The 11708-nt window shown below is 37.8% G+C and overlaps 1 protein-coding gene across 10 annotated transcripts in view; it reads left to right on the top strand.

Annotated features, from left to right (window-relative positions):
* The window catches only part of LOC117181494 (E3 ubiquitin-protein ligase MARCH8), a 238147-nt gene that overhangs the window by 29831 nt on the left and 196608 nt on the right, over positions 1 to 11708 (top strand). For all 10 annotated transcript variants that reach the window (XR_004468131.1, XM_033374223.1, XM_033374229.1 and 7 more), the window contains one exon: positions 5708 to 5888. Coding sequence is in view for 9 of the 10 variants with exons in the window: in XM_033374223.1 (XP_033230114.1) it covers positions 5708 to 5888 (181 nt within the window). In the remaining variant the exon portion in view is untranslated. The remainder of the gene's footprint in view (positions 1 to 5707; positions 5889 to 11708) is intronic.

Raw genomic sequence — 11708 nt, 5'->3', positions numbered from 1 at the left:
TACATAATGAAAATAAATGATATATTTAAGTATACGATATTATAATTATATATAGAATAGAATTTATTGTCTTTATTGTATACTTTTACAAGTTTTTACAATATTATTTTGCCCTCTTAGATTTTCAAATAAAACAAAGCTACATATTTTGTCTCAGAATTTTTCCCTGTACAGATAATAATCAAATCATTACATATTTCTGTGTCTATATTACAGTTTCTCTTGCCCTTAAGCTATATCATTATTTTCTTCGATATTATAATTATATTAATATCAATAATTATTAGCTGTAAATGATTGTGCTGGAGTTTTTAGGCGTTTGATGTTGGATTTATCTATGAAACCAAAAAAGTTTAAATAGCCTCCGGACTTTCGAAATTATAAAATTTGTTTATGAAAAACATTTGGAATTAAACAATTACAAACTATAGCTTCCTAGAATTAGGTTATATTATACTTTTTTCAGGACTACTTGGGACTTGGTACTTGTTAGTATTTATAATTTGTAATTGTTTTATTTCAAATGATTCTCATAAATAAATTGTCTAAGTTTGAAAGGCTATTTAAATTTTTTCGGTTTAATAGATAAATTCTACTTCAAACGCTTAAAGTTCCAGCACAATCATTTACAGCTCATCAATATTAATGTTAATATTAATATCTGTTGATATAATATTATTATAATCACAATATCATATATAGTTAATTATATATTATATTAATTCTATTATAACTTAATGAAATATAAGTGTAAAATATATCTGCCGTAATAGTATTAATCACGGAATTAATATTCTGATATTGCATATAGAAGAATCAATTGCGCAAAACATTGAAATAATTAAAATCACCAATTTCTTACATTGCTTTAAAATTACGCCAGATATATTTTATACTTATATTTCATTACCTTATAATAGAATTAATATAATATATAAATAACTATATATGACATTGTGATTATAATAATATTATCTCAACAGATATTAATATTAACGAGTGAAAGCTTGGCACCTCCTAGAGTGCCGATGATAAGGACGATTAGTTTAACAGAATATTCCGGGTACAATCGTTGCAACTTCCTTATAAGGTCTCGATACCTCTCTTTCTTTTCATTCTCCTTGGCTATAATGTTTTTGTCAGCTGGTGCCGAAAATTCGATAACGAACATGGTTCGCTTCTCGAAGTCAAGAAGAACCATGTCAGGCCTCGAGAGAGCAACAAAAACAATTGTCGAGAGTATGAAGTTCCAGTATATGCGGCACTTCCCATTCTCGACAATTGACTCGATTTCCCTAGGAGCATTTAGAGGAGCGATATTAAGGTTAATGCCGTAAGAGTGACAGAGATGTTAATAAAGCATTCTTGGTGCTGCATTGTGCCTTTAAATGTAGGTCGTTCCCGCGTAAGTTGTACAACTAGATAGTATATGAGCTAAATGTTCGGGATGTGCATGGCTCGCCCTGCAGCTATCATCAGGAATGTCTTGGCTCAAAATGTGGCAACGGTATGTTAAGGTGGAAATGACACCGCCTTGATATGCCAGAATGAAACCCTCCGTGTCAGACTTCAATCCGGGCGATTTAAGGAAAGCAACCGTTAGCTCACACGACATTGACTGATCGTCCACATTTCTGTGGAAGATACCGTGCATCCTCTTATCGGGGAGCTGTTCAGGAAAGTTTTTCTCTTGTATTTTCTTCATCCGGGCTTTCAGGAGTGAGTACTCGAGATAGATAACATTTGATGCATTTTGCTCACCCCTAATACTAAAGTTAAGTCCGAGTGTTTCAGCAGCCTCCTCCGCTGCTTTGTACAGAAACGCTCCTGTGCCCACTTCTTTGTGATTCCTGACCATTTTAAGAAGAGGGTCTCTTCCATTTCCAACTCTATGTGCTGTACCTAGAATAATCCTGTTGTGAAGACATTCAAGACTCAATATTCCGCGACCACCTTGACGGCGTGAGATGTACAGTCGCGGAACGGAAGACTTAAGATGCATGCCTTTGTTCATGTGCATAACCTTTCTTGTCCCGATATCAAGGGATCTGAGCTCGTTCTTCGTCCATGGAACTACTCCAAATGAATAGAGTACTAACGGGACGGCAAGCATGTTCGCTGCAGATACTTTGTTCCTCGCCGACAGTTCGGAAGACCGAATCTGTCAGATCAGACGTTTGTATCTGCTTCGGAGAGTATCCTTTATAGATGTCACATCCTGAATGCGGCTCTGTGGCACGCCCAGGTATGTAGAAGTCTATCCAGCGCAAAGTTGTCGTATAGCCCTTCTATCAACGAGCTCAGGATCTTCAGGGATGTCATTATGCTTTCCTCGCTTCAAATAAACCTTGGCGCATTGTCTAACCCAAATTCCATTCCAATTTCCTTAGTATATCGTTCGACAATCCCTAGAGCTAGATGTATTTGATCTTTGTTTTTAGCATAGGTCTTAAGATCGTCCATGTAAAATACATTAGTGACCTTGTACTTTCGATCTGCAGGTTTGTCGCACAAGTACCCATCGGAATGGCGAAGTGCTACGCCTTTCTTTGAGCCTCCGTGTTCATACATTTCTTGCTACACAGGTTCAATTGCCCGAACAATCCTATCATTTAGGGTAGCTGTGAATATCTTATACAGTGTATTCAGACAAGTGATTGGCCTGTAATTCTTCGGGTCAGCTAAGTTACCCAATTTTCGGCAGGATTATTGTGCGCCCTTCCACCAATTACTCCGGAATCGGCTCTTCCGACTTTAAATATAAGGTGAAAATACGGGCCAAATGCTGATGGGTTGAAGGAAACTTCTTTCACGAGAAGGTTTTGATACAATCTGGTCCCGGTGCGGAATAGTTCTTCATCTCTCTTAATACTTTTTTCAACTCCTCGGTAGTGATGGGTGGGCATTCGTTAACAGGTGTCATGAGGGCATCACATAGCTCCTTGAAGCTATTTATATTTTCTGAGTCTTTGTCCAGTCTATGCTGCACTTCGTAGCCTTCTCTCCAAAATACTTCGACCTCCTCTGGTTTGGGCGGGTGTTCGACAGTAACTGGAGGGTCTTGGAAGAGTCGAGATGGGTCAGAGAGAAACTTTTGATTTTCTCTGACTCACCTATCCCTCCGCTCTAGACTTCTCTTAGCGTCGGATAGTATCCGTATTCTCTCAACAATATGCTGCCCGATGGTCAGCAGCTTTGACTTGTTAAGTGTGTGATAACGGGTCCGGAGTTCGCGCGCGAACTTTCGAACCTTGGCGGTAAAATTCTTGCCAGATGTAATGTAGTCAATCACAAACTGAATGCGGGAAATGCTAAAAAGAATAGGGCTCATTGAATTGCCCTAGAAGATGCCCTTCCGGATGGTGACGTTTTTCTTTGTCACACGGTTATTTCCAGATCAGATAGTAAATCTAGTTTTGCAAAGGGGCATACATCTCTCATCATTTCAATATGTATGCATGAACCTTCAAGCTTTCCAAAAGACAGATGATAACTCTATGAGAGTTTGAATCAAAAGCGTTCTTGCGGTCAATCCAGCCCATTAATAGGACGCGCGCATGATCTGCTGCATCCTTGCAGACGCATCTGTCAATTAACAGGTTCTTTTGGCATCATTTTAAACCTTTTTTTGAGTCGCGTTGTTCGTACATCTCTCCACACAGGATAAATTCTTCGAACAATCCTTTTGTTTAGGGCAGCTGTAAAGATCTTAAACAGTGTGTTCATACAAATTATTGGCTCGTAATTCTCTGGGTTGAACAGTTGGCTTTTATCGGCAGGTTCATAGTTCGTCCTAACACCAGCCAGTGCGGAATGGGTGTTTCCGATTTTACATATGTGATGAATATGCGGGTCATTTGTTGGTGTGCAGAAGTAAAATTCTTGCATCAGAATTTCTTGATACCATTTGGTCCTGCAGCGGAAAAGTTGTCCGCACCCTAATTGCTTCTTACTCCTCTTCTTCAGTGATATTATCAGTATCTTCTTTAAACTCCAGTGTTGAAAAACTGTTTCTCATCAGCGAACTTTCGAACCCTTGCCGTGAAAGGTCTGCCAGATGTTATGTAGTCAATCACACACTGAACACGGGACAAATTCATCCTTGCCCATCCAATCTTCTTGTTCGGCTGATGCAAGCGTCCTTTGGTTTTTTTGTCCATAGTCGGTTTTAGCCTTCGATTTGAATCAGTCAAAGCTCTCGCAGCACCATAATCTGAACAATTGATGGTCCAGAAGTCCGTCTCCTTCGAGATTTCCGTACGGATGGCGGCATCCATTTCATCTCTCAGAAGGTGTCTGCTTTCCGCGGTTGGTCTTAATATCGCTTCCTCGTCTTCGTCTTTAGCTGATTCAAGCAGTGGTTGGGGAAGCGCTCCGCATGCATATCCATTTTTCGAGAGGTAGGCACGCTAATGTCGCAAGGACTAATGTGTAACATGCTGAAACAGTGTATATTTCTAGAACCACAAAGTGGACATGGTCCAACCACAGCGACTCAATTTAAGTTTTATACAAGACTTAGTTGCTTTAATTTTAATAAGCAAATAAATGTAAAGTGAACCACGAACTTCCTTAGTCGAACGTGAAACCAGGCGATACCGCAATGGTGATCGCCATTTGAATTTTCAAAAACGGTCTTTTGTCAATTTATTTTTCACTTTTTTATATTGTTCATAAAGATTTTTCAAGACTATCCGGCTCGAAGGACCATGTTTAAAACTTTAGAATGTTTTTAAATTATTTATTTAAACAGATAGAGTTCGCCAGATGTAGTAAAAAGTCAATGAAAACTCATAATTTCAAAACCAACTATTAATTTATTGATTGAAGTTAAGTTCAGCAGACTAAGACCTTTTTCTTTCTTCTCACATTGCACTTAATCAGCAAACACTCGTTTTTGAGTAATTTGAGATCATCAAATTACGCATTAAGAATTAGCGAACGATCCGTCGCGGTTCACAATTTCTCGCACACTGACTTTGATTAAGAGACGAGCTGGTGAGCTCACATGCACACTGGTTCAAGCAAATAAGAACAGACACATTCATATTTCTTATCGGTTTTAAATTTCATTCTCAATTGGCATATATTCTGAACAATGTCTTCTTTATAAAAATACAAACTAAACAAAAATATGCAAAAAATATAAATGAGAATTTTGTTAGAAAATCTATTTTAAATGTTTTTAGAAAACCCGTCGCCATTTTGTTAATTTCGTAGATAAATATTTTTTCGCAAATCAGAAAAATACATATGGCCTAATTTTCTCTTTAAAGAAACACCGAATTTCGTCCCCGAGAGATTCTGCGACTTCAAAAGTAGAAATTGTCTGATTTGAAACGGACTCAGTCAACAAAACAGTTGTTTGACCTTATATCAAAGAAATAATTTGTTTAATTAAAGAAACTTTTTTCGCAGTACCACCATTTTGTATGGCATATTGAGCCTAACATATGTGTCAAGAAAATTGATTTAAAAAACAATTTATTGTTTATTCTCAGGCGAGAATTAAAGGACGAGGTCTACTACTGAAGGGTGGATCACTATTGGTGTCATTATTCTATACCGATTTAAAATTAATATCATTCGCCCAATTAGGCCTGCAACTCTCTTAAGAAACTATATTAAAATTTTAAAAACATTTAGCATACTTAAACTATAGACTCGTAGGCACAATGACTATTGTTTTTTTTCTTTTTTAAAACAGGATATGTCACTGCGAGGGTGATGCAGGTGCTCCGTTGTTGGCTCCTTGCTACTGTAGCGGTAGTCTGCGTTACGTGCACCAAGCTTGTCTTCAGCAATGGATAAATGCATCAGACACACGGGCCTGTGAATTATGTAAATTCACATTCATCATGCACGCTAAAACCAAACCATTCTCAGAGGTGTGTATCAAATATTTTTCGTTTTATGTAAGAAAGAAGGTACTGTCTACGTTAAAAAATTTAATTTGATACATTGATGAAATTGTTGAAGAGAACACTATTTGTCCATTCAGGATGTTTACTTACATTCTTAAAATACACCCTAAAATACACCCAGGAAAGTTTGAGTAAAAATTTATCATTCTTACCACGCAGCCTTGTAAAAAATCTATACGGGTTTTCGAGATGCGACTGAAAATGCCCAAGTCGCAAGTGTCCAGTTTCAGTCGGCAATTACTGCTGTCGACCCCAAGAGCGGTGATCGCTGGGGATTTCTCAGATTCTGTTTCTTAACTTTAACTCGTGCTGTGACGTAGGATACTTATGGAAAAAAACTGAAATTGACAGGACTTAATCTATATATGACAATACTTGTTGCTAAAGCGACTGAAATTCGGCGCACACATGCTTGGACATTTTTAGTCCTATCTCGAGAACCCATTAAGATTTTTCAAGTGAAATTGGCTTATATTAAATATAAGACTATAAAGACTGTGTCGTATGAATTTGACATTTTTGCTGCAACTTTCCGAGGTCACGCACAAGTTGAAATTAAAGTACAAAATCAAGAAATTCTCGGTTTTTTTAAACTTCTCACGTACTACATTTTAGGGTGACCAAAAAGAAAAAACTTTCGGTTTTCTTAGTAGCGAAAGGCAAATAACTGTAGTTTATGCGATTGTAGAAGGCAGATATTTTAAAAATTTTAAGCAATATTTAGAGGTGGCGCATCGTCTTTGAAGATAGTTATTGCAAAAACTGAAAGTTTCGGTAAGTAAAGAGTCGATCGTAAAAGTGCATCCGCGGCTATTTTCATTAGGGTGGCCCAAAAAATCACATTTGAGAAATTTTAACGGGCTTGTTGGCCAAATCGTTCTCACAGGCAAATAAATGTATGCCTATTTTTTTATTTTCAAAACAAAATATTTTTAGAACTCGCTCTGAGGCTTCAAAGTTTCCTGATTTGAAGTAAACAAATCCTTACACCAGCTACAGGTTTAACCCAGAGAGCAGCTATAGATTTATTAACTTATTATTACTCGAACATTCAACTCATTGTCAGTCACCGCAGCTTGGGATGACAGCAAATACGGTGTACAATGAGCGGACCGACCGAGGGTCAGCTTTTTTTGCAGTCGTCCACCTGCAGTCCCTTCAGCCGATGTTTAACTTAAATGCGTAATTTTTCATAAGCTTTTCTTAGGCTTTACTCAATTTAAATTATACTTTTAATCATTTTTTTTAGAAATCTATTCTCAATAATCTAAAGAATGTCTCTTCAAAAAGTCAAGTTACACAAGTATATCTGAGGGTCACAATGAGCCTCCAAAAATTGCCATTTTATGCCATTATTGGTATGCCTAAAACTTTTGCGTAATATTTCTGAGATATAAAATGGCGATAAATGCAATGTTCATTGATAAGTGAACAAGTATATTAAATATCAAATAAATTGGCTTATAATATCCTGTCCAAAGTCGAAGAAATAAAAATTGGAAAGATTTTACAGGTTAAACTCCATAAGATATAAAAATGGCCAGAGTGAGTTCTAAAAATATTTTTTTTTTCGAAAATAAAAAAATAGGCATACATTTATTTGCCTACTAGAACTATTTGGCCAAAAAGCCCGTTAAAATTTCTCAAATGTGATTTTTTGGGCCACCCTAATTTTCATTGATATGACTCTTTAACAGGATTAGTTAGCGTCCCCGAAAAAGGAAAAGATACCTATAGACGCTTGCTACGAAAGGCTCTAGGCTTTATGGTGCCAAGACCCACTGTTATCAATTTTTATGGCAGGGCTGATGAGCGCCCTGCCCCGAAAATTAAACAGCTTAAGTTGTCGACCTGTCAAATTTAAAAATTTTACTCAGATTTGTTTTCATTGTAGCACTTTTAATGATACCATTTCTTAATCTGCTTTTTTAAAAAATATAATCTTCAACCCTTAAAGAAAATATTCTCAAAATTTCAGTATCAGATATATATTATTGAGGCTTTTATTAGTCTTTGAAAATAGTGGAAAACATTGAAAATAGCATTTTTTAGGCAACCGTAAATAATATTAAATATGATTTTTTCATTTAAAAAATGGTTTTATATGGACTCTGAAGACCTCAAGAACAACATATTAAAAGTTCAAATTACAAAATGGGTAACTTCGTGGTTAAAACCTTAAATGAAAAAAGTAGGTTTTGCCCATGTTAATTGCATAAGAACTTCAAAGACGATGCGCCACCTCTAAATATTGTTTAAAAATTTGTATACAAAAATCTACCTTCTACAATACCATATTGGGGCTAATTTGGCGCGAAATTTAATAAGGTTCCGAACGGATTTTTAAGAAACATCACGTGCATCCTAAACTACGACCCATGGCAGATTTATTTGTAAACGTCTTCGGTAAAAGTTAATAACTTTCACTTTTCCATACACATATCAATATGTAGAATAATACTGTGTGAACTCTAAAAAATAACTGGATGAAGTCAAAAGAATAACTGTAACTTTTCCATACACATCTCCATATGTAGAAAAATACCTTCCGAAGGCGAAAGAATTCGGTGTGTCAAAACCTTGCATCATCCAACGTTTTTGTGTATCAGAGCCTTGCATTACACTTTCGAGTCATGGTTTTATTAAACTTTTACTCGGGTAAACCCGGTGATACATCATAGCCACGGACTAAGTCAAGTGACTGATGAGATTAGAATGTTTAACTTAATTCAAATAATTTAATACGATGGTTGAAACCTCCTGCGATGATGTTGTAGGTATACAATTACGAGCGGCCACGAGCTTTGGAGGTGACAACAGTCACCTCTGGATGCTTTCTTAGAGCTACCATCTGCCACTCCACAGATTTTTAGTCGCTCGCTTCCTGATGATCAAGAATGTTTCTTACAATGCGACAGGTGTTTAATAAAATCGCCTTCTGAGCTGCTGCCAATACCCTACTGACTCCTAAATGTTCAAGATGTTCAGTGCATCTTGCGTGCACATTGCCTGTAGCCGAAATCACAATGGGATGAATGGATGCATGATTCACATTCCTCTATATGGTCTTTACTTCATGCCTTAACTCGCTATACTTGTGGATCTTGGTTGTATAGATTGACTGCAAATTTCGGTTAAGCGGACAAGCAATGTCGATTATGTCGACTCTTCCACCTTTTTTTTTCTCGCATCACGATGTCAGGTCGATTTGCCCGGATGTAATGATCAGTTTTGATAGTAACATCCCAATATAAGATGTAATCTTCGCTTTCTAAAACGGGCATTGGAATGTATCTATAGAAAGGCACCCATTCTTTTAAAAGTCCTAGGTTTAGGGCAAGTTGTTGATGTATAATGCCCGCTACATCATTATGTCTGTGCGTATATTCTCTCTGAGCCATTATGCGACAGCCGTCAATAATGTGCTCGATGGATGTGTTGGTATCTCCACATAATTGGCACCGGTCAACCACGTCTTGATGTATCACGTGTTTGCGATAATTCCTGGTGCTGACAAACTTGTCCTGTATTACAATGCCGAATCCTTCCGTCTCTGGATACAGCACACCCTTTCTTAGCCAAATATTAGATGCCTCACTATCCACTTCACTTTGATCTAACGTTTTGGGGTGTTCGCCATGGATGGCTTTCTGCCTCCATTGTATTTCTAATTCCTCTATGGTTTCTGCCCTGCTATTCAAGGCCCCATCTGAGGACAAATTTAAGGGCGTGTATTCAAGATCTGCTTGACATATGGTTCTGTAAAGTGCAACCTTTCGTTTGCTGTTAAAATAGTCTCGTAACTGTATAACTTGTGACTCACACAGTTTTTTGACATCTACTACGCCCCTACCCCCTAAGTGTCGTGGTAGAACTACCCTTTCAATCGCTGCATTTCTGTGGTGCATTCGGTGCTTCGTCATTTCTAGGCGAACAATTCTGTTTAACTTTTCAAGATCAGTGTTATACCATTTTATGAGCCCGAAGGAGTACGTGAGGACAGGGATGGCATATGTGTTGATCGCCCTGATTTTGTTTGCCGAGTTGAGAAAACTCTTCATAATTAATCTGAGTCTCGTAGTAAAGGCAGTCATTAGGCTTGTCTTAACTATCGTATGTTGAATACCCTTAGATTTAAGAATACCCAGATATTTATATGATTCACCTGCAGCCATTGCCTCGATGTCATTTTCGAACTCGTTCTCTAACTTTGTGGTCCCTGATTCCCCTCTGATTAAATGCACTGTTCTGCATTTATCTAGTTCGAACTCCATGTGGATATCAATGGAAAACTGCTTTCTGACATCTTGCTGCAGTTTCTGGGTTTCAGGTTTAGTGTTTTGCTCGATGGATTCAACGCTAAACAGAACCATAGTGCGCTGAAGGTGTCTCCTTGAAATATACCCGTCGTAAAATTGTCCATGATCAAAATATTTGATTCTTGTAACCCAGAGCCTCATCGCCTAGCTTAGAAAGTCAATAATGCGTGGACAGATTTTGTAAAGTTTTAAGACTTCAAGCAAATAGTCATGCGGAACGGAAGGAAACGCTTGCTTGTAGTCAATGTATGCCATGTGTAAGTTCCTTTGATGCTTACGAGCTTGAGTCATGGCAACAGCGTCTATAGTGACTAGATCTTTACAGCCTTGTGAGTTTTTACAACATCCTTTTTGTTCTTCTGTAAGAATGTCATTCTTGTCACAATGAGAATATACCTTATCTGCAATGATAGCTGTAAGACATTTATAAATTGTTGGAAGACAAGCTATCGGTTGAAAGTCGGATGGTTTTTGAGCGTCTGGTTTTTTTGGTATCATATACATAGTACCTTGGAGCTTGGAGCATAAAACCTGGCATCAAATCTGGATGCTCAATGATTTTTTGAAAACACCTTGCCAACGCAAGATGCACATTCGTCAGGTACTTGTACCAGAAGTTGTGCACCATGTCCGGACCTGGAGCTTTCCAATTACTTGCCCTCTTCAAGACAACTGAAACATCTAAAGCTGTGATTTTTGTCAGATGCATTTCTGGGCTATTGTTTGCCCTTGCTTCCTCCAGTTTGAACCACGCAGTGTCGAAATTGCATCTGTTCATTTTTCCCCAAACGCCCGACCAGTAGTTAGTCATATCTTCCAATTAAGGGACTTCGGTGCCTTGGTGGTTCTTTGGCTTTACTCTCAGTTCACGATAGAACCTTCTTTCATCTGTCTGAAAGTTTTGGTTTTGTTGCCTTCGTGCATTACTTTTCTTATACCGATGCAGTCTGGCAGTAAGAACATCAAGTCTCTGTCGTTGAGAGTCTAAAATTTCATCCAATATTGTTGGTGTTATTGTCTCGATGTGCCGAGGGTGGATGATTTTAGTGACATGGTTCGTCAGCTTTCTGGTTCTATTTCCTTTTTTATATTGAGTTAATCGACCCAATTTGCACCTTACTTTGCTGACATCCATATCCAACCTGATCTTCCATGGTGGATCTCGATTCCTTGCTGGAACAAAAACTGCATTTGCAGGCCTAGTTTTTCGGCCCAACGTTCTAACGGTTGCTACAGCTGCACAGTATACAAGAGTTTGCACCTCTAACGCATTTTGTGCTGCGTTCAAATACGTAGGTAAATCTTACTGTCGAGATGTGCTATTAGTGTACGCAGATGATTTGTGATGTTCATTTTGGGCAGTGAATGCCTCAGTGTTGGTTCCACATATCTGAACTCTAGTAAAGCATGACCAAAATTCCTTTCCAGGTGCTGTAGTTCTTCTGAGATTTCCCTATCTACATCA

Source organism: Belonocnema kinseyi, chromosome 10 (genome assembly GCF_010883055.1).
Source record: "Belonocnema kinseyi isolate 2016_QV_RU_SX_M_011 chromosome 10, B_treatae_v1, whole genome shotgun sequence".
NCBI lineage: Eukaryota > Metazoa > Arthropoda > Insecta > Hymenoptera > Cynipidae > Belonocnema > Belonocnema kinseyi.
Note: the sequence above shows the minus strand (reverse complement) of the source record. Positions and strands in the feature narration are given on the sequence as shown.